Source organism: Microchirus variegatus (genome assembly GCF_963457635.1).
Source record: "Microchirus variegatus genome assembly, chromosome: 23".
In the NCBI taxonomy this organism is placed as follows: Eukaryota; Metazoa; Chordata; class Actinopteri; order Pleuronectiformes; family Soleidae; genus Microchirus; species Microchirus variegatus.
The window spans coordinates 15,250,742-15,273,581 of record NC_139824.1 but is presented as its reverse complement, the minus strand read 5'-3'; the positions used below and the strand labels follow the sequence as shown (position 1 = coordinate 15,273,581).

At 41.2% G+C, this 22,840-nt stretch overlaps 2 protein-coding genes across 2 annotated transcripts in view; both read right to left on the bottom strand.

The window, feature by feature from the left end:
* Positions 1 to 264: 264 nt before the first annotated feature.
* On the bottom strand, positions 265 to 6,243 carry LOC310944041 (phosphopentomutase-like). Its single transcript, XM_083909747.1, has 11 exons — positions 6,107 to 6,243; positions 4,930 to 5,097; positions 4,585 to 4,776; positions 4,192 to 4,275; positions 3,918 to 4,111; positions 3,644 to 3,833; positions 3,467 to 3,564; positions 1,997 to 2,180; positions 1,719 to 1,812; positions 679 to 808; positions 265 to 399 (listed from the first exon to the last, which is right to left on the bottom strand). Exons 1-11 carry the CDS (start codon positions 6,179 to 6,181, stop codon positions 387 to 389), a joined length of 1,422 nt encoding a protein of 473 aa, XP_083765873.1. The 5' UTR covers positions 6,182 to 6,243; the 3' UTR covers positions 265 to 386.
* Positions 6,244 to 7,360: 1,117 nt separating this feature from the next.
* Positions 7,361 to 22,840, bottom strand: part of zcchc7 (zinc finger, CCHC domain containing 7) — a 40,805-nt gene continuing 25,325 nt past the window's right edge. Inside the window, exons 7-10 of the mRNA XM_083909746.1 lie at positions 21,313 to 21,348; positions 9,739 to 9,834; positions 9,520 to 9,637; positions 7,361 to 8,544 (exon numbers count right to left, since the gene is read on the bottom strand). Of these exons, the coding sequence (XP_083765872.1) occupies positions 7,982 to 8,544; positions 9,520 to 9,637; positions 9,739 to 9,834; positions 21,313 to 21,348 (813 nt within the window). The 3' untranslated portion in view covers positions 7,361 to 7,981. The remainder of the gene's footprint in view (positions 8,545 to 9,519; positions 9,638 to 9,738; positions 9,835 to 21,312; positions 21,349 to 22,840) is intronic.

Sequence of the window (22,840 nt, the reverse complement as noted above, 5' to 3'; positions counted from 1 at the left end):
CCCTAGTTTTCATCTTATTCTTCTTCATCATCTTCTTTTTGCTGATTATGCCTTGCCCTTTGCCTCCCCCTCTGGGAAAGTCATCCGCTTCATCCAAAATGAGTTTAGTTGGTGGGTCTCTTGAGGTGGGCACCGGTCTCTTGGGTTTCCATGGTTTCACATTGCTCGTACTTTGTTGTTGTTGTTGTCGTTTGCACTTGCTGGACTTGTTTGTTTCTGGTATTGTAAAGTCATCGTCGTTAAAAATGATATGGCTGCGACTGGGTTTGTGGTTCTGAGAGGTTTGGTGGTGTGGTGTGTGGTTGCTTTTGCGATGGTTGAGCTTCTGCTTCTTCTTCGGTGGTTCTGGTGTGACGGGGGTCAGGAAGGTGTTTGAGAAGCAGCCATTATTCTTCAGTTCTGGGGAAAAACATAAGCACAAAGGACTTAAGTGACAGATAGTGACAGATCTATCTATCTATCTATCTATCTATCTATCTATCTATCTATCTATCTATCTATCTATCTATCTATCTATCTATCTATCTATCTATCTATCTATCTATCTATCTATCTATCTATCTATCTATCTATCTATCTATCTATCTATCTATCCATCCATCATCTGTTTGTTTAAAGTTAGCTAAAATAAGACATTGATAGATAGATAGATAGATAGATAGCTTAAATGTGTCTTACTGTTCAAAGACTGAAGTGAGCTTTTGAGAGAGGCTGGTGTTCTTGGTGGCCAGGTAGGAAACCATCTCTCCTGCTATGGCTGCGGCACTCACTCCATCCTTGTCCAACACGGAGGGACTACACATGTACCCTGCAACACACACACACACACACATTTTCACGCCTCCATCTGTATGTCAACCTCCAGCTGCTGCAGTCACGTGCAAGGGCAAGTGATTCCAATTACAGGAACATAATCATGTCATGTGGAAATGCTATAAATTAACTGATGTGTGCGAGTGTGTGTGTTATATTAACCCCGAATGACCTTTAACCCAGTTAGACATTTGACTCAGACCAAGACCCAGAGTTGACACAAGTTTAATGTGTTTTAATGATTCATGTTTTCCTTTAAACGATAATCCAGACCGTACAACGGAGTTAGAAAACACAGTACCGTTCAAAAGTTTGAGCTCACTTAGAAATGTCACTTTTTTCCAATGAATATAACATAAAATTAATCATAAATACACTCTATACATACATCTGTTTTTTAATGGAATATGTACATAGGTGTATAGAGGCCCATTTACAGTGTTCTAATGGTACATTGTGTTTGCTAATCGTGTTAGAAGGCCATTGGATGATTAAAAAACCCTTGTGAAATGATGTTAGCACAGCTGAAAACAGTTTTATTTGGAATAAAAGTCACTATTATATATTTTTATTCATTTTGCAACTCTTTTGATGAATAAAAGTCTGACTTTTAATGGAAAACGCAACAAAAATTGTAAAGGTGAGCCCAAACTTTTGAACGCTAGTGTATATAAGTCACTGAAGCAGCGGTTTGAACTGTTTTTAGTAGCAAAATATATTCTTTCACATCCAAATCACTGGCTTTGATTATTGAGGCTGTAAAATACAGAGCACACGCATAACTTTAGACGGGTCAAATTTAATTTAAAGCTTGTGACATCGTGGAAATCATTATCGGCATGTGACGCAACAAAGGAGCCATTAATTACTTTCATCTGTGTGTGTGTGTGTGTATATACACATACCGATGGCCTCTTCAAAAGCAAAGAGAACGCTCTTCCCCTGGTCCAAAAGGTCTCTGGCTCTGTTTCCCATCCACTTGAAACCTGTTAATGTTTCCTGTCCAAACAGTGGAAGTGTTTCGGTGAGAAGAGGGATTTCATAATTATGTTTACTTTGGCGACAGTTCCCAAAAAAAGATGAAGCTTTCCATTTAAGTGTAAGTGTTGATATCCTTTTAAAAGCAGATTATCTCCGTATTATCTTGAAGTAACAAAAGCAGCGTATGTCATTGAGGCGTTACCTCGAAGTGGAAGCCTTCCTTCAGAGCGATGGCGCGCAGTATCTTTGACGACACGGTGCTCGACAGCATGTAGAGGCTTTTCACGGCGTCCGCGGCGTCGGGGTTCTGCTGCTTCCAGCAGCGGAACATCCACCAACCGAGCAACGCTCCCAGCTCGTTACCGCTGAACACTCGCCACTGTCCGCTGACACGGGGAAGACGCACATGTGCAGAGGTTATGGGATTTACAATGTCAGGAAAATGACGTGTTTGCATTAAAAAAATAAATTAAAAAATCTACATTTTAATAAAGGATTGGAAGTGGTGGTAACACTTTAAATTAGAGAAAAATGTCTTCACCATTAACTAGGTGCTGACTAACATATACAAATAGCATACTAGCCCTTTATTAGTCATCATTAACTGTTCCTGAAAGCTGTGAAAATAATACTAAAACTATTATTTACAAGATTCCGATTTATTTACACAGAATATACCTCTAAAACTTTGCTAAACTCCAAGAATCCGCACCAAAAGTTTGACTGAACCGCCTGCAGCTGCTGCTCATTTTCTCCCTCTCCCGTCACGGCACTCAGTCGTTACCGTAATACATGTAATAGCATCAGAAAGCCCCGTTTCACAGCTTTCAGGGGGAAGTTTGAATGATTTAAATTGCACGATGTAGCGAGGAGTTACGGTAATTTGAAATACACACGCGCCGCGGCGTCACCGGTGATCCCCGGGGTTGTAAAAGCACACATCAACACCTTATTCTACCTCTATTATGACACGAATTAATATTTTTCCAACATAAGGTGTTGTAAGAAAAACACAGGAAGGTTTTACTTAGGTTTATTATATTTAAAGGTAGTTATAAAGATTACAAACGCCTTGAGTACGCACAGCCACATGTGCTGATTGGTTGACTCAATCAGTCCCATCATCTCTAGGTCTGGGACTGAAGTCTCTTCTTACAATGAACATGTGATCACCTTTGTCTTTAACAGGGTTCCGATGATTAAATTAAATCCGTCTGGAGCCTCTTCCTTAATTACTCTTTTATAACCGATAGTAGTCTTTGACTCCCTTTGTATTCTAGAGACCGACTCTTACAGCAGAAGGCAAAGAGCAGATCATAGGAAACCCTACGTTGGACAATTTTGGTGCAACCTGTAATGTTCTGCGATATATGATTTCTTACTGTGTTTAATACGTGCTTAACGTTGACTAATAAAGGGCTAGTATGCAACTTATACGCATGTCAGTAAGCACTTAGTTACTGGTGAATATGTTTTGAGAAGGCTTTAAAGCTGCAATTTAGAAGTTGCATGCATGAATGATTTCTTTGTTATGTGGAGCAAAGAAACAGAAAATATTCACATTTAAGAAGCTAAAACAATCAGAAATCTTGTTTTAAATAATGAAAAAAAGCTTCAAACCGATTAATTTAATAACGGATGACTTGTTTCAGCTCTAATATTAAATACACACCTCTCTTGCTTCTCAGCAATAGCCAGTCGATCAGCATCAGGATCGTTCGCCAACACCACAGTGGCGCCCTCCTTCTCTGCCAGTGCGAACGACAACGTCTGCAAACACACAGCACGGGGACGCGTCACACACACCCGCGGACCAAAACACAGCATCTACGGTACAACGTCTACGCACCAGGACTCCCTCTCCCTCCTCAGGGTTGGGATATTTCACGGTGGGAAATTCAGGATCTGGATCCTTCTGCTCCTCCACGGCAAACGGAGGGCGAAGGTCGAAGGCTTTGAACGCCGACTGGACGAACTCGTGACCGACGCCGTGCACAGACGTGTGCACGATCTTCACCTCTGAAGTCTTGTTTATGTCCCTTGTTATATTCAAAAACACTGTTTAGCCACAACAATACCGGTGTTCGAAGTGATATCATCATAATAACACTCTTTATGAGCACCTGTGGTGGCAGTGATTCTGGATGGCTTTGAAGTACTGCACGTGAATGTCCTGGTACGGGTCTTTAAGCAGAGGGCTCTTTAGTGCCTCCTCTGCGTTCCAGGACTCGGGCCAAGGCTCCAGGTTCTCCTCTATGGTCTTGGCGATTCCTTTGTCATGGGGAGACACGATCTGGGCACCGTTCTCCCAGTAAACCTGAGACAAAACAAAAACTAAACTAAACTTGACAAAGGGCAAACAAATGGTAACCAACAAATAGTGCATTATTTTTTAACCTTGTAGCCATTGTCCTGTTTGGGGTTGTGAGACGCGGTCACCATGATCCCTGCACACAGACCCAGGTAGGAAACCGTAAAAGGCTGCAGGGAGACAAATTAACATAATAATCAATTGCAATACATTCAACATACAGCCTATAGCTATAGGTTTACAGTATGCGCAAATTATGCAACGTGTAGTAAAATACACAAAAGGGAAAGTCCGGTTTTAGACTGGAATTTGCCCCTGCAGCCTAAAAACTTAACAAACATGACAAAGAACAAACAGACCAGAACTTAAAATATATTTAAAATGCAAAAGTAGTCTTTTTTTCTTAGTAGTCCTGGTTGAAAGGTGTTTTATTATCCTCATTTGTGAGACGTGGACATATTAGTAGTACAATAGATTACCACAAACGGCGTCGGCGTGATGTCAGAGAAGAGGTGCACAGGAACCCCTCGGCTGATGAAAACCGCTGCAGCCAGGCTGGCAAAGCGCTTGCTGCCGCCGCCGCTGGGCGGGTGAGCGCGAGCGTCGTAACCGATGACGACGCCGCGCTCCTTCAGGTTCTCGAAACTCTCCTCGAGGTAGCGACAGAAACCCTTTTCGAGTGAGAAAACAAAGTGCGTGTTAATATGCGGCGATAGGAGCGACAGGAAACCAGAGCAATGGTGGTATGAAAACTATGCCGTCAAGACTGTGATTAACGTTCCATGCAAGTTCCTTGTCAAACTAGAAGTTGTTTAATTACTAACCTGTGTGGTCTGGATGATGGTGAGGTCATTCATACGAGACGTGCCAGGGCCCATGGCTGCTCTCAGACCTGCCGTACCAAACTCCATCCTGGAGGAGAAGCATTTCTTCAGCTCCTCCACTGCTCCCTCCTTCACCAGCTCCTGCACCAAAGATGCTGTTTTGGGGTTCTGAGGGGGAAGAAAAAATGATCGTTTCAGCGCTAAGTCAAATAATCGTCCAAGGTTTTCTTTACCGAGCTGAGCTAATAGGCCTGTCCTTTCGTCTTCATAACGTATTACATTACACAGTTTCAGGGTTCCTCCCCTGCAATGCATTCCTACCAACATACTTCTGTATAGGCGTCAATACTCTGTCACCCTTGGTTCCACTAATCTTGCCACATTTTTGTGGTAACATACAAGGGTCAAAGAAGGTCAGGGGTCGCATCTGTCTTAGGGGAACTTGAAATGACAAAAAGAAGAAGAATCAGAGCAGATAGAATAAGGGTCTGCACGCCTGTCAGAGAACAGGAGTCATGTGGACCCACTTACACTAACAGCACTAATTCAGTTATCTCAAGGCTGATGAATCTGGGTTCATTCCCCAACATGACCTCGTCTCTTAACCCTTTAGTGCTAACGTGGCACGGATCTGTGCCACAGGTGCACCCTTGGTAAATTGCTGCGTTTTAGGTTTTACAAATTGTGTAAATGTGTCTTTTTTTTGGTTTAATTAGCAAACTTATAATAATAATAACGAAAAAAAAGGAATGTCTGAGATGAGACTGAAATGGAGGAGGAGAAATGGCTAATAATCATCATTAAAAACGCTAGTTATTTGCTAACATGAGACATATTGCAAAAAAATATATTCAAAACGCACATTCATACACTTGTTTGTGCATTTTAAATGCATCTATATTATTTATTTACTATAACTACATCGTCTAGTTTGATTTAAATCTAAATGAGTTTCTTATTTATTAGTCTTCTCTCTCAAAATGCTCCGCCGTTTAGCCAGGCCGCCGTATGTAAATAAGAATGTGCTAATCTTAATCTGCTCCGCCTGGTTAAATAAAGGTTAAATAATACTAAATAAATAAATATCGACTGTGAGCCTCCGTGTGTGACAGTGACGACAGCAACAGCAACAGCAGCAGCACACGCTGAGCTAGCCTGTTAGCCGTCGTTAGCTTACCTTGTCATACTGAAGCCACTGAGCTACACACTTGTCCAGCTCGGAGTCGCCGGTTGAGGACGAGTCGTTGCTCATTATTCTCAAAGTTTCTCGCTCGGCGAAGTTCAGAATTAAGTCCTCGGCGATGAAGTGATGAGATTTTGACCCGGAAACCTTTTTACTGACAGGGTCCGGAAGACGCTGTGCGCGTGCGGCTTTGTCACCGCCCCCCTTTTTCTTTTTTTTTTACATTGACAATCACCGTCTTTTTACAAGACGGTGATTGGTTAAAACCGAAGAAGGGGCGGGGCTAGTTGGTAAGGGGGCGTGGTGACGTGACGCGTCACGAGTTTCACAGCTGATGCCTTCAGGTGACGGCCGCAACTGTTGTAATTACTGTGAAATGAGGCGTTTTACTGACATCTGGACAGACACGGACCGGAAAAAACAATGCAGCTTTCGGCTTCTAATGACTTTGTTTCTTCACTTTATAGATAAAACTAAGATCAAAGAATAAAAGACCCTTTTTGGCTTTGAACATAGCGAGATATACTATTAAACTATATATTTTATATATTTATTTGGACACATGGAAAGTATTCAAGTGCATATCTACTTTGAGAGTAAGCTGTTTTAGTTAACAGTAAAGCAAATTATGTACCATTTATACTAATTATACTACATAAAATGCTATTGGAATTATGATTAAAGGCTGCATATTCATAACCAACTTTCTGAAAATAAGCACTTAGCTAATTGTAATGTCTCTTTAAGAATCACAGAACTAATTCAGACTAAGTCAGACACAGGGAGGATTAAAGTTAGGTGCTGACGTGCCTTTTTTTTTAATTATTAACCATTGTCACGTAACCACAACAAATAAGATGAACCGACTTTAAATTGTGGGTGGGTAAATAACACCTGTCAGAGCTGCAGTGGCGGTAAATGATGAGACGGATGAACGTGTTTTTGGACTGTGGGAGGAAACCTGACGAAAACCCACACATGCACATTATTATTATTATTATTATTATTATTATTATTATTAATAATCACATGTGGCGAAAACATACACATTCCAGAAAATGCGCAGAAATTAATGTCGATGTCATTACATTTAATTAAAATAATCCTTTCCAGAAGCAATTATGGTGTAAATGACGGGGAACAAAATCTGTTTTTGTGCAAAAAATGTGTTTAACCTAAGACAAGTCTTAACGCAGTCTTCCTCTGTCATTCACAGTGAAAATGGGAACAAAAAAGAAAAGTTAAACGTGAAGCCTCTCATTAGTTTTAGTTTTTTCTGCACAGACCATTATATCACAGAGGCAAATCTCAAATTCACCAGAAATCGTAAACAAACGTCATGTGATCAGAAACACAGCTCAGTTACTGGTCAGACATCGCAATTTCTACATCAGGGAGCAACAGCAGATTATGAGGGAGTTGAGGATCATCCAGAAGGTCAGCAGGTGGCTGGTGGGTGGGCGTGGTGGAGCAGCTCCATCCTTGGTGTTCACGTACACATTCTCCAGTAGAGGGAGGCGCCGTCCATCCTCCAGGTCTGAGAGGGCCACAACTTCTCCACTTCCACAGGCATTTAGCCAAACTAGAATCCTCACCCGCCAGGAACCTATTCCACCGCACTTCTCTGACATGCTTGTGAAAGGGAGGGGTGAGCAGGAGTCTCACCATTAGATTCATTAATCAGTCATTGATTCCTACACACTGGACGTTGGCAATGTGCTGGTATCCACATGGACACAGCTGGCCATTGCTTTAAGACAGAGTTGAAACTGTGATCCTGTCCTGCTTTGACACAGTGAAAAAGAGTCGTGTGTTGATCAGAGAGAGCGCAGTCCTAACAGCCACTCCCACACCTCGCATATACAGACGCTATCTGCTGCGTTTCCTCTGTTTGATGAGAAACAGGTTTTCATCTGTTGGATACATTGACTCAGCATGTTTTTTGTCAGAACCTCGAGTCCTCTTCTTCTTCTTCCTCTTCTCTCCATAGAGTTGGTCTGGTCTTCTGTCTCTTTTTCTACCTTTCGGTTCCTCCCTAGTTTTCATCTTATTCTTCTTCATCATCTTCTTTTTGCTGATTATGCCTTGCCCTTTGCCTCCCCCTCTGGGAAAGTCATCCGCTTCATCCAAAATGAGTTTAGTTGGTGGGTCTCTTGAGGTGGGCACCGGTCTCTTGGGTTTCCATGGTTTCACATTGCTCGTACTTTGTTGTTGTTGTTGTCGTTTGCACTTGCTGGACTTGTTTGTTTCTGGTATTGTAAAGTCATCGTCGTTAAAAATGATATGGCTGCGACTGGGTTTGTGGTTCTGAGAGGTTTGGTGGTGTGGTGTGTGGTTGCTTTTGCGATGGTTGAGCTTCTGCTTCTTCTTCGGTGGTTCTGGTGTGACGGGGGTCAGGAAGGTGTTTGAGAAGCAGCCATTATTCTTCAGTTCTGGGGAAAAACATAAGCACAAAGGACTTAAGTGACAGATAGTGACAGATCTATCTATCTATCTATCTATCTATCTATCTATCTATCTATCTATCTATCTATCTATCTATCTATCTATCTATCTATCTATCTATCTATCTATCTATCTATCTATCTATCTATCTATCTATCTATCTATCTATCTATCTATCTATCCATCCATCATCTGTTTGTTTAAAGTTAGCTAAAATAAGACATTGATAGATAGATAGATAGATAGATAGATAGATAGATAGATAGATAGATAGATAGATAGATAGATAGATAGATAGATAGATAGATAGCAATGTCTATTTTAGCTAACTTTAAGCAAACAGATGATAGATAGACATATAGATGTCTTCTCTAAGCTAGCAATGTCTATTATAGCTAACTTTAAGCACAGATGATAGATAGACATATAGATAACTATGTCTTCTCTTAGCTAGCAATGTTTTATTTTAGCTTACTCTAAGCAAACAGATGATAGATAGATAGATAGCAATGTCTCCTCTTTGCTAGCAATGTCTTATTTTAGCTAACGTTAAGCAAACACATGATATATAGATAGATAGCAACGTCTTCTCTTAGCTAGCAATGTCTTATTTTAGCTAAGTTTAAGCAAACAGATGATAGATGGATAGATAGAGTTGCTCATGTGACGTTTTCTCATGTGAGCTGTCCGTTGCTACTGCTCTCACGTCTGTGTAAGAGATGCAATCCATCTTCATGACTCTACGCAAGAAAGCAAAACGGCTTTAAAAGTCCCTCACAGATTTTGTCACCACATTACAGCAACACTGATATTTTTATCTTGCCGTGACAGCACAGCAGGAGCTGCATCCTGAACTGAACTGAACTCCAGAGATTCTCTGGATAATCTCAGCGTGAGCTCATGTGTTGAACACAGCATTGAGAAATTCCGTTTGTGTCTGTCCGTTTCCATCTCTCACTGACCTTTGACCTTCTGCTTTAACCTGTGTTCTCTGCGGTTGACGTCCTTCACTGTGTCGTAGTGGCCGATGAAAGGGACGGCGGCGTACACGCCGTTGAACATCCTCGGTCGTGTGCACGCCTGCGATGATCACACACACACACAGATATAGCACATGACCGTACATGTGTATGATAAAAGTCTACATTGACGGTATTTTATTTTGATTTTGATATACTCACATGGCCAAAGTGTCCTCTTTTGGAGCAGTTGTAGCAAAAGGCAGGCGATCGTCCGTTGTCCTCTCCTCGCTGCACCACAAGAGGGCCTGGTTTGGTCTTAATACAGGAAAAAAAGAAAAAAAAGAGTATTTAAAAAAAACAGGATTCACAAGAAATTCTCCCTAGTTAACATTAAGAATACAATATAACACAGGTTTAGTCTTCCATTCCCATGCACTGCACCGCATTGATATGGGCTGCTAAGTATTGTACAGTGAATATGGGCGCTGATATAAACCAGATTACCAGGGATATAGTTAGAGGGCTGTAATGACCCTGTATGATAAGTAACCGTCTGTGTGTGTGTGTGTGTGTGTGTGTGTGTGTGTGTGTGTGTGTGTGTGTGTTAGACACAGGGTCCCGTCCCCCTTTGGGCCAGTGTTCTGAAGCCTTCCACGCTCCAGTGCCCACAGCAAATATACACTGATAAAGAGAAAGAGAGAGAGAGAGAGAGAGAGCACATTTACTGTCACAAACACACACAGGCTTCATGCTATTCTCTAAAACACACACACACACACACACACACACACACACACATGCCGTAACAGTCATTTAAGGTACCCCCCCTCCTCCTCCTCCTCAGTCTCTCTGCCCTGATTCCACGATAACAAATGATTTGTGCCCCATGTCATTTCTCAAACATAGCTTCGCTAACCCCCACGCCTCCTCTCTCCCCTTCTTCCTCTTCTTCCTCCTCCTCTCCCACATCTATCCCTCCCTCCCCTCCCCTCCCCTCCTCCTCCTCCTCCTCTCTTCCTCTCTCTTTTCCGCTTGAGCAGTTTTGCGGCAGAAAGGATGAATGCTATTAGAGCGTCGCGTCATTATCGGGTCAGACCGGCCGGGGCCCATCTCCATCACAAAGGCCAGGAGATCACAGACCTCGAGCGAGCACGCACACACACAAACACACGCACACACACAAACACACACACACACACACATACAAACACACACACATGTGCGCCCTAAGGAGATCACAGTCCCTGTCTCAAGCCCCCTCCACCCTTCCTGCACCTCTTCCCATTCATCTCTAATGTAAATTGGATGTAGGTCTCCCCTCTGTCTCTTCCTCCCTGACCTTGGGCTTGTGTTATCTCCACATACTCTGATCCAGACTGAAAGAAAGCATCAGAGAGAGAGAGAGAGCGAGGGAGGGAGGGAGGAAAAAGAAGAAATGAAATCCCCACCCACTCTCCCATCAACCTGTGATAGTTGTCTGGAAACCTGGAGTTGTCCGTCTCACACAATATTAATTAACTGGATTTGTGCGCTCTGTTTTCATCCAGCGTTTCCTATCAGGGATCTAAATAGCTAACAGGATCAAATCAGTTTGGTCTCTTTCTTTCTTCCTCGGGGCTTTGGGGAGGAGTCCGGGAAAGTGTTTGGTGGTGGAATTCGCTGGTTTAGCATCGATTCAACACCAAATATATCCAAAAAATATCCAAAACATTGGCACCGAAAATCAGTTTTAAAGATTTAAATCTGAGGAGAAGAAAAAAGGCCACTGCTAATCCACAAATAACTTTACTGTATAACTTTGACCATGACAGACGACTTATTTCTCCATCACCTTATTGAAACACATCTATAAAATACAGGAAATGTGTATGCAGTCGTAAAAATAACATTTTCCAATAAAAAAAACACCTTCTGCAGACTTTAGTGTCAAGTATTTAGTACGACTTGTGTTTTTCCTACAAATATCTGCTGTGAAAAAGGTCCGTTACACCAGGTTTATGAGTATTACATACATTTGACAGACAATAGAAATATTTCAACTGTTTTGAAAGCTCCTCATTCAAATGAAGTGAAGTTCACACACGCTAATATTCCACGACTTAAACTTCAAAACGTCTTTTTCCACAGTTACAGTTCAAAAATTCAACCTATTCCAGAATTTACCATTGGTGTGTATTGCGTGTGAAGGTTCAGCGCTAGAGCGGACGACATCACACACTTGAGTGGAGGGAGGTTGTGCAATGTCCTTACTGAAATAAATAAATAAATAAATAAATGGCCTAATGTCTGGTTTTGCTCCAGCATAAATATCAGTGGATTCATCTGATCGCATTAAATTCTTTATTTTAGAGACCAGAAGAGGTAAAACGATGCAGTAATTTGCTCAAAAACAGACACGAAAGTCCTAAAGCATAATTTTTCCCACCTCCAGTCATCGTCATCACCGCTCAGATTTATGATCATGTGACTTCTCGTGGAGACTTCCTGACCCTCAGGGTCGCCTCATATCTGTAATTACAGTTCCAGTTCCTGTTGTATTCTCTGCTGCTGTGTTTACGACACCTCATGCTTCCATTATTAACAGTGGTATAACACTAACAGTTTAATCCTATGTCACCTTTGTTACAGTGCATTAGGTGTAATTACGATTAGTGCATCTAGACTGTTCATGATGGTCTACAGGAGGGATCAGGAGTCTCTGATTCACCACCTGCTGTTTGAAGCTGTTCACATACTACACTTTTACTGTTGGACACAAAAAAAGGACTCGAGCCTGGAAGAGGACTGATGATTTAGTGTGTGTTTGAGACGGTCCTGAGGGCTTCACCGTGCGGACACAGACAATCAGCCATCCGTAGCCTCTCTCTCTCTCACACACACTCTCTCTCACACACACACACACACACACACACACACACACTGTGTTTTCCCACACTTGTCCCAGCACATACACCGTGTCTCTCTAAGCTCTGCTCCTCGCCTTAGCTGTTGGTGGCAAAGCTGTGATAATCCTTTGGCCAACACAAAGCTGAGACTGTTACAAACCACAATCTGAAGGAACACACACACACACACACACACACACACACACACACACACACAGTTATCGAACACAATCCGAGAAGCAAACAGGCTAGTGTGTGTGTGTGTGTGAGCCAGAGACAAGGAAGGAGGGGGGTGACCTTAGCATTAATGGGTGGTGGGATGACGGAGGCCAGTGCTACTGTTTTGCATATGTTATTGCGGTGATGGAGAGAGGTTTGCATACGTTACTGGACCCACCAGGGACCGACGACGACGACGACGCACACTTTATCATAGGAAACAGCCCCCGCAACACAACACAAGACTTTCTGGGCTCATACCAAAACTAACAGCGACATGCCGCTGTGTACATATGAGGTTAATTAGACAGTTGTGAATTAAGAGAGATTAAATGGCTATAAGGTGAACGCCCATTCAAACACAAAGGGAAATTAAAACTCTTATTTTAATGATTTTTAAAAAGAAAACTACCATTTAAAAAGTTTGGGTTCACTTAGAAATGTCCTTATTTTTGAAGGAAAGGTACTTTTTTTCAATGAATACAATGTATTTTAAGAGTTTTTTAAGAGAATTTTGAGAACAAATTTTTTTTTTAGAAAGATGAAATAAATTCCAAGAATTTTTTTTTTTTTGAGATTTAAAAAAAAAATTGTTTCCTTATTTTTGAAGGAAAAGTAGTTTTTTCCAATGCATGTAACACATTTTGCAAAATAAATTAACATTTTGAGGGAAAAAAATTTAATTTTGAGAAAGAAATTAGGATTTTGAGAAAAAAAAAATGTGAGAAAAAAATCCCAAAACCCTGAGAAAAAAATATCAATTTTGAAAAAAAAGTCAATTTTGAAAGAAAAAGACAATTTTGAAAAAAAATGACAATTTTGAAAAAAAATGACAATTTTGAGAAAAAATGACAATTTTGAAAAAAATGACAATTTTGAAAAAAAATGACAACTTTGAAAAAAAAAAACTATTCTGAGAAAAAAATAATTCTGAATTTTTGTGTTTTAAATTTTTTTTTTAATTTCCTTATGAATTTTGATGGAAGAGCAGTTTAAAAAAAAAAAAAAATCTAACATTAAATGAATCATAAATACATACTATATATTGTTAATGTGGTAAATGACTATTCTAGCTGCTACAGAGAGGCCCATTTCCAGTGTTCTAATGGTACATTGTGTTTGCTAATGGCGTTAGAAGGCTATTGGATGATTAGAAAACACTTGAAAACCCTTGTGTATGAAGGTCAAAATGATTATTTTGAATAAAAATCATTATTTCTAATCTTGTCAATGTCTTGACTATATTTTCTATTCATTTTGCAACTCTTTTGATGAACAAAAGTCTGACTTTTAATGGAAAACACCTCAAATTTAAGAACGGTAGTGTATGTTCTCTAACTAACTCCATCATTTTCGGAGACAGTTTAAAGTGGAGGTGTGCTGCGTCGGAGGGAGGAGGAGGAGGAGGAGGGAGAAAACCCCCTAAATAACCAGATGTGATTCCTTCCCCCTTTGTGTCTGCCAGTTCACAAAGACTCTGAGCAAAGCCCTGACCCAACACGCCCTGCAAAGACTCTCTCACACACACAGAGTCTGATTCCCCAAAGGCTCGTCCCTATCTCCTGCCGTCAGTCAGTCAATCAGAGTGATTTTCTCGGCGGCGGCGGCGGAGAAGGAGGAAAAAAATAAAAAAAATTCTCCTGGAATGTTACAATAATGTGAGGCAGTGGTGAAAGGCAGAAAGCTGCCACCACCCCCTCCTCCTCCACCCCTCATGGGGCAGAGTCTGGGTGTAATCTGGTCACACCGTGGAAGGCAACATAGAGGATACAAGTTAATCTATTCAAATCTGGGTCAAACTTATAATATCATTTAAAATACAACAGTTAAAGCAGTCACAGTTGAGTTGGAGTGACGCCGCGTTTTAAAGGAAAAAGCAATGTCCTCACTTAATTAGCAGCATTACACAGAGCCAAGATATAAGAGACGCGGCGTACGCTCTGGTCAGGACGGGGTAAAAAAAAAAAAAACCTTATTTCACATCTCAGCCGACACCACAAACACGTAATCGCACACTTCCACACACTCGCGACCACAAAAATCGACACCATCCAGCTAAGCGGAACTGTACAAAAGACCTGCAAAGGCTGCAAGACCTCTGATAACACACCACCTGTGTGTGAGTGTGTGTGTGTGTGTACATTCATTACATTACATTCACACATATATCTGTGTGCACATTCCTATGCTTCGACATAGTTTATGTGAAACACCGCCTGAGCGATGACATCGAACTATAAAAAAAAATTAAATTGATTTAGTCTTACCTACTTTGCTCATCTTGAAAACATGTTTTTAACTAAATTATTTAAGATAACACTTTAGATTAGGGAACACATTCACCATTAACTAGGTGCTAACTAACATGCATAGAAGTCGCATACTAGCCCTTTATTAGTACATATTAAGCACGTATTAACACCTTATGGAGGAAAAATCTTAATTCATGTCGTCATAGAGGTAGAATAAGGTGTCAATATGTGCTAAATCATTACTAATAAAGGGCTAGTATGCTTAATTTGTGGACCATTTCCCTGATAGTTTGGTCTAAATGTCCAAATTGGAATTATACCCATCACAATTCAAACAAACATTGTCGTCATTGCTTGTTTTTGACGCCGCAAACATTTCATCAATTATCCAAGAAGCTAAAGCTGCATCATATTGGGGGGAAAAGAAAATCATATTGTGATTATTTTTGAAAGATACTGCGATTGTGAATTTGGTACAGCTTATACTAACTGTAATTTTCATAAAATATATATACAGAATTGTCATATTTTTTAAGACAAAAACACTTATTTCCTCATCCAAAGAGAAATATTTTTGGGATGTGGATAATGTGACTCATAGTCCGATTATGGAGCTAGTCTTAGTCAGACTAACATACCTGGATATTGTGATTTTTGGGCTGTGAAATGTCATCATGATGCTGATTTATCAGGGAAACTGCTTTTGGTTGTGATATGATCATTTGAGCAGCTTTTCAATGATTAAAACTCACAATTTCAGGCATTATTTGTAATTAGAGCCTCCCTTCGTCAATTTTTAGGCGACTGTAAGACTACAAAAGAGCAATCCTACATAAATGGTAAATAAATAAATACAGATATCTAATCTTAGCGACCATGTTCTAAAAACTCTTCAACTTCCTTTGCTCCGTTGACCTTCAGGTGGTCATAAAACGAGCACAAAGACGCACAAAAACCATTTCACCCTTTTCACAAATGTACCTTCCCTCTGTCCTCCCTGTGCCAGTGTCTCCGTCTGTGTGAGAGTCCTTTGAGGAGACAGGAGGTGAACTCTGTACTACTGTAACAATGATGACGCTGCAAAAACACACACACAGCTCGCTGAATGGATGTGAATTTAAAGGATTTTTTTTTTTTTTCAATTGAGCACATTCTTGTACGAGGAACGACAAAAGGAGGCCAGGGCAGACGGAGGGAAGGACATGAAAAGGTCAAAACTTTAACTTGTTATTTTAAATTCAGCAGCAGAGAGAGGGAGATGTTAGAGAGTGAACTAGTATATAAATATACTATATAATACTTTACTTTATTATTCATTTTCTGTCATCTTGTACAGGTAACACTTAAATCTGTACAACAAAATAACATCCCACAGATGTGCAGTATATGCGGTATGTCTATCACACTGTGACCCAGAACTCTGCAGAATCAGAATGCAGTTCTCCACTTGACCACAGGAGGGTGCTACAAGTCCACACAACAGGCTTAACAACAGGCTCTGCTCTAACTTCAGTCTGGTTTCAGTATGAAAGATAGCTCTGCATCAGTTTGTAGAGGAAAAAAACAATTATTTTGGCTTTTATCTCAGCGTCCTGGTCTAGAGCGAGTGCAGGAACAGATATTTTCAGCTTAAAAGCACTGGTCATCTCTCTGTGTCATTCTGATTTAGCCGTTTCATATCGGTGGTGTTGTCCTAAACTTTCAACAAAAATAGTTCTGTTGATTCCGCTTTAAAAAATGCTCTATATTCACAATAAATAAATGCAGAAAATATGATACAAATAGTTGTTTTTCACGTACAGTGAAAGTATAAGTGGTGAACAAATTTATAAAAAAAACAGTGAGTGAGGAGTGTTGAATTGCACAAGCTAAATAATGAAATTTTTGAATATTATGCTTAATATGCTTTAACTCGACAACTCGAGAGTTTGTCTAAAGAAATGTAAATGCGTTTTCTTTTCTGAGAAGAAGAAGAAGAAGAAGAAGAAGAAGAAGGGGATTTTACAGAAACGTCCTCACCTTGAGCTAACAAAGGCATAATGTGAATCGAGAATAAAAAGAACCCTTTTGAGCAAAGACAGTGAGACAAAAACGGTATAAAAGGATAAAAGAAAGACAGAGAGGTGAGGAAAAAAAAACGGAGTTAAAGCTGAGGAGTTCATTCATACGACTTCATTCTGCTGTTTGAACAAAAAGGTCACAGAGTGTTTTTTTAAAGACACACTTGATGCAGCTCTCCCTGAGGAAAGTGAGATAATCCAGTCCCCACACACACACACACAGAGATCAATAAACCCATGTACAGGTATCACCACTACTATCTAAAGAAAGGCCAATCAATGCTTACACACTCACACTCACACTCACTCTCTCACACACACACACACACACACACACACACACACACACACACCAGTGTCGTACCTGTACCAATCAGCTGCTCAGTGCTCTCATCCACTCTCCGCCCACCTCCATCGCTCACACTCACTCTCTCTCTCAGCTTCCACTATCTTCACAGAGACCATGAGTCATGCTGGATCTAATCTTCACATATTCCCCCCCTCTCTCTCTCTCTTATAAAACATCACACACTGATAATTATGACACATGCAGATTCTTAAAATTAAAGAATGAAAGTGATTTGAAGGCGACCTCGCAAAGAAGAAGGTCACCGGTTCACATCCTGGTTTAGGCCTTTAGTGTGTGTGTTTTACACCCTCATGTGGAGGATAAAGCGGTAGACGATGAATGAATGAATGAATGAATGAATGAATGAATGAATGAATCAAAGGCAGTCTTCAGTTCTCGGAGCAGCCAGAGGGTGGTGCTCTGGTTTTAACCCAGCACAGCAGTCCTGACACGACACTATATCACCATCCTCCAACTTCTTAAATCAGTTTTTTTTTTTGGCCTTATTGTCCCTCATAAAACACACAAAAAAATATATCTTAATCATTCAGTCATTCAGCATGTGCAACTTTTCTATAACCATGACCCATGATACCGTCAATCATTCCAAAATCCACCCACTGTCAACCGCTGACCCGAGATCAGGTCGCAGGGGCTCTAGAAGGAGACCCCAGACTTTCCCTTTTCCCTTGCCACAGCGACATAATCTCTCCACCTCTAGTCCTTGGTATGTCCCGAGGTCTTCTACCGGGTTCCCCAAAAAACCACCTCAACTCCCTGTCGGATGACCGAGTAAAATATGGCATTATGAACTCATTATTCAGACATCTAACATGTAAAACAATCAACGTACTGCTTGAAAAACACTCTTACTTTACTACTTTGCAGGAAATGTGTCAATATCCCCTGCTGCTCCTGGGTTCTGGTGTTAAATAATGACCAGGTATGACCAAAAATATGTTGACCTCTGACCTTTGTCGACCAAAATCAAATCCATTCATCGTTAAGCCCACAGGATGTTTTCTTTCCAAGTGTGAAGACATTCCTTTACAGCATTCCTGAGATATTCACTCATTCATTCATTGTCTACCAATTTATCCTCAACATGAGATGCAAATTCCACCTGAAAATCTAAGGTTCACACTAAAGTTTTGTGTCATTTTATTTTACAATAGTATTGTATTTTTGGATAAATATAGACACCATGCCATCGCTAAAAACAACGTCACTATTACACAGCAAAAAGGCTAAAATGATCCATCTTCTCTCATCGTTTTTGGACAAGGTGACGACCGTCTGCCACATGCTGATAACTAAAGAACCACACGTTTCTTTTAGTGGAAACCAAAAAGCATTCTGGGAAACGAGGGGAATCCAAACAGACGATAATACAATTATACAGATGATTATGTCCAGTGATATTTTTGTATGGTAAGATGAACGGTGGGAGGCAGAGGTGAGTCAATGGAAAAAGAGAAACCCGCCCCACGCTGTAAAATCTGTAGGCAAAATTAGGTTAAACAAAAGATTGTGTGTGTGTGAGAGTGTGTGCATGCATGGGTGCATGTGTGGGAGTGAATGAGAAAGAGAGACAGATAAAGAGTTGTTAAAGCTAACCTTTGTGTGTGTAAATATGACTATAGTGCAAACACCACACGACTCAGACAAGATGAAAAATGTCTTCTTTTTTTTTTTACTCCATTTTACTGCTCTATATATCTATATACACTGTATACTTGTACAGAAAAAAAGTGTGTTTGTGTGTGTGTCCATGTGTGTCAGTATCTTACTTTCTCAGTAAATACCCCAGAGGCTTTGTGGTCTATACTGTGTGGTTTGGAGGAGTTTGTTAGTTGAGGGCCAGGTGCAGGCGGACACAACACACAACACACAACACACAACACACACACTCTCAGAAGATAAACGGACACACACACACACACACAAACGCACACACACACACATAGGATAAATGGACCCAGTAGTGGGGAGGTCTGACAGAATGCCTTTTCACACCTGGCTGAGCCCAGCGGAAGGTGACACAGTCGCATCTCCCAGTGCGGGAGGACACACACTGAACACACACACACACACTAAACATTGGGGGAGTTCAGGGTCATAAACAGCATCATGAATAAAATGAGACTCTCAAACAGAAGGAGCCCCTGTGTTTGCAGGTGTGTGTGTGTGTGTGTGTGTCCCTCCCTAACCCCCCCATGCCAGTTTGGAGATGTAACGACCTTCTGTTCCCTGTGCTTAAATGGCTTAAATACTTCAATTAGACCTGGGTCACAATCCTCCACCCGTTAAAGCACAACCGTCACACACAAACACACACACGAGACAAAAAAAAAAAAAAACGTAAAAAAAATTCCATCAAACCACAAAACGACGACGGAAGAATCTTTAAGTTGTTCCCTGATCAGGGGACTTCTCCTCGTTGTTTTGTGGCTCTAAAGTGAAACCTATAGCGTCCCCCTAAACATATGAGCAACAATTAAACTTCTCTGTCTGTGTCCCGCTCCCTCCTCCTCCTCCTCCTCCTCCTCCTCGCTACCCCAGCGCTAACGATGCTGCCTTTTCATTAGACAGCCCCTGCTAATTAATCTCCATAGAGGAGAGTGACAGACCTCCCCCAACACACACACACACACACCAAGATATATGCAAACACACACACTCCTTCTTCCCTCCCTCGTCCCGCGTGGCGTTGGCAGCCCATTTCATGCTTTATCACGTCTTTTAATTGACAAACAAGCTGCTCTTTTCTCTTAGACTGAGGTCTATATCACCCCCGCGCTCAGATGCACACACACACACACACACACACACACACTCACTCTCACACACACACAGTTAAGAGCCAAGAAAACTAGTTATCTTTTCAGATTTTGAATTAACACACACACACACAGAGGAAAATGCCTCCCAGCTGACACATGGACTGTCACACAGTTTCCTACTCTTTGACACATTGTTTCTGCACACACACGCGCGCGCACACACACGCGCGCGCACACAGGAAGAGAGCGAGCACCACAGATGTCACGTGAGCGAGCACTTAGGTTGAAAATAAAAGTAAAGTAACACACTGAAGGTTCCCACTTCCTTAATCTCTTTAGATGTTTTTTTTTTGTTTCTTTCTCCGCCACGGTTCAATCGTCCACCAGAGGGCGAGGTCAATACCAGTCACAACTTCCTTATCAACACTTGCAACACCTTATCTGCTTAACGAGACAGAATTCTCGGTCGAGGCCTCGTCTGACGAAGACTCCAGATATTTGGCATCGTAATACGAAGCGACAATGACATTATTCTTAAATTAAAAGTGGTTAATTCAGCAGATTAATAGATAATTGGACATAGAACTGTGTGTGGGAACATTCCTGTGCCTTTTCACTGGGTCTGAACTACAGCTACTGTTTTTGGGCGTGTCCAATCCAAAACTACAGAAATAAAACAAATTGTTTTTTAAAAAGCCGACGTGCTTAAAATTAGCCAAAATATTTACTGTCTCCTTTTAAAACTCATCTTAAAACTCATTTTTACTCTTTGGCTTTCAACCTAGTATGAGACTTTGGTTTTTATCTTTATATATTTTATAGTTTTATTGTATGACCTGTTTATTTTTGTATGTTTTTATATTTTCTACTTTATTTTTATTGGTTTATCGTTTGTTCTTATGTCACGTTTGTACGTTTTAATTATTTATCTCTGATGTACAGCACTTTGTTTCAGCTGTTGTTTTTAAAGTGCTTTATAAATAAAGTTGGATTGAATTGGATATGATTATTATTATTACCAGGTGAGTATGTCAGTGATTCACTAAAGCATCAAGTTTAATCAATGCTTTTCATTAATTAACATGCTGTTTTGTGACATTTAATCAATCTCTGATCTTTTATTCTGACATACTGATCGTTAGATCGTCAAAGAAACTTGACGACTTATGTCCTCACGTGTACGACAAAATGTAAGAACGCGTCGCCGCGCCCAATGATGGGAAATGAAAGGTGATGGATACTCACTGTGATGTGGTACTGTCTCCAGATCTCTGGACACTCCTGAGAAAAAGAAAAAACACACATGATATAGTGATGGAGTACAGAAGAACTTGCGGTGTGTTTTTGTGCATCTTTATACAGTATATTATTAGTCATTAAAACACACATAGGTGTAAATGTTTGTGTCATTTGAAAAATGGCGTTTTTCCTCAACCTTTTATCACAGTGGTTTTCTAACTAAAGCGGCCGTTTCCCCTTCACGTCAGTCAAAACGGTCGGTAAGTAAAGGCAGTCGAGTCATTCTGTCGCATGTGTGGCTAAAGCATTATCTCCGGGGCTTTCGCCATGCTGTTTCCTTAAGCGTTCCGACATCCTCTCCCCGACCCGCCGCCACCACTTCCCACTGGGAAATTGAAAATGCCGCAGTCGCCGCGGGCAACAAGATTTATCTACTTACACACCTACTGAGAGTGAGCGACAGAATGAGAGAGGGAGAGGGAGAGACGGGGGGGGGGAAGTCGAGGCACATTTATTTAAGCCGGTGCTGTGAAAAAGAATGTGTTTACCTCTATCCTGCATACGCCTAAACAACGTCCTATATGAATTTGCATGATGTGCAAAAGTGCTCGGCCTTTAAAAAAAAGCGGGCCTGTAAAGAACGCTATGCAATTTTTTTTTTTCCAGGGGGGTTTAATTTGCACTGTTCAGATTTGAATAGAGAGATGGACAAATATAAATCTCGACAGCTGTATCCTCCTCCGCCTCTCATCTAGCTTTCTTTTCTTCAACACCACCCCGCACACCGTACCAAACCCACTCCCCCCCCGTCCCCCCATTTTCTCTCTCCCTGTAGTCCGCCGGGGTAGAGTGTTGTTGTCGAGGGCGACAGGCGAGGCGAGCGACACACTCGCGCTCCGTCAACCGTCTGTCTTTAATGAGAGACACAGAAAGGCCCAGGGGACAGAGACCTGACTCTCTTTCTCTTTTCTCAAGTACACACACTAACACGTACAGTGTCATTTGTGAGCGAAGGGAGGGGGGGGAGGAGGAGGAGAAGAAGTAAGGGGGTAATTACGATACCGCACAACTTTACCGAGCACCTTTGTTTGTTTGTTTGCTGTGGCCTGAAAACAATACGCAAAAGAGGACAGAAAAAGGTAGTGGACGGAAAGCCAAGAAAGAATAAATGAGAGGGAAAAGAGAGAGAAAAAGAGGGCCGTGTCCTGGTCTCCCCTCTCCCTGTGGTGTTCACCTGGTTACTCATCCATTACACAGAGCACAGTACATGACTGTCAGGAGGGGAGAGAGAGAGAGACAGTGAGACGGTGAGACAGACAGACTCTTGCAAACACACAGGGTTTTTCCATTCTACGGCATTAGTGTAAATGGGCAAGGTAATGAACGTTTGCGGTGAGATAATTGTCATTGATGGTCATTAGATTCACCCTTCAGCATCAACTGTGTGTGTGTGTGTGTGTGTGTGTGTGTGTGTGTGTGTGTGTGTGTGTTTGTGTGTGTGTGTGTGCATACACACACTTAGAGTCCACAGCTG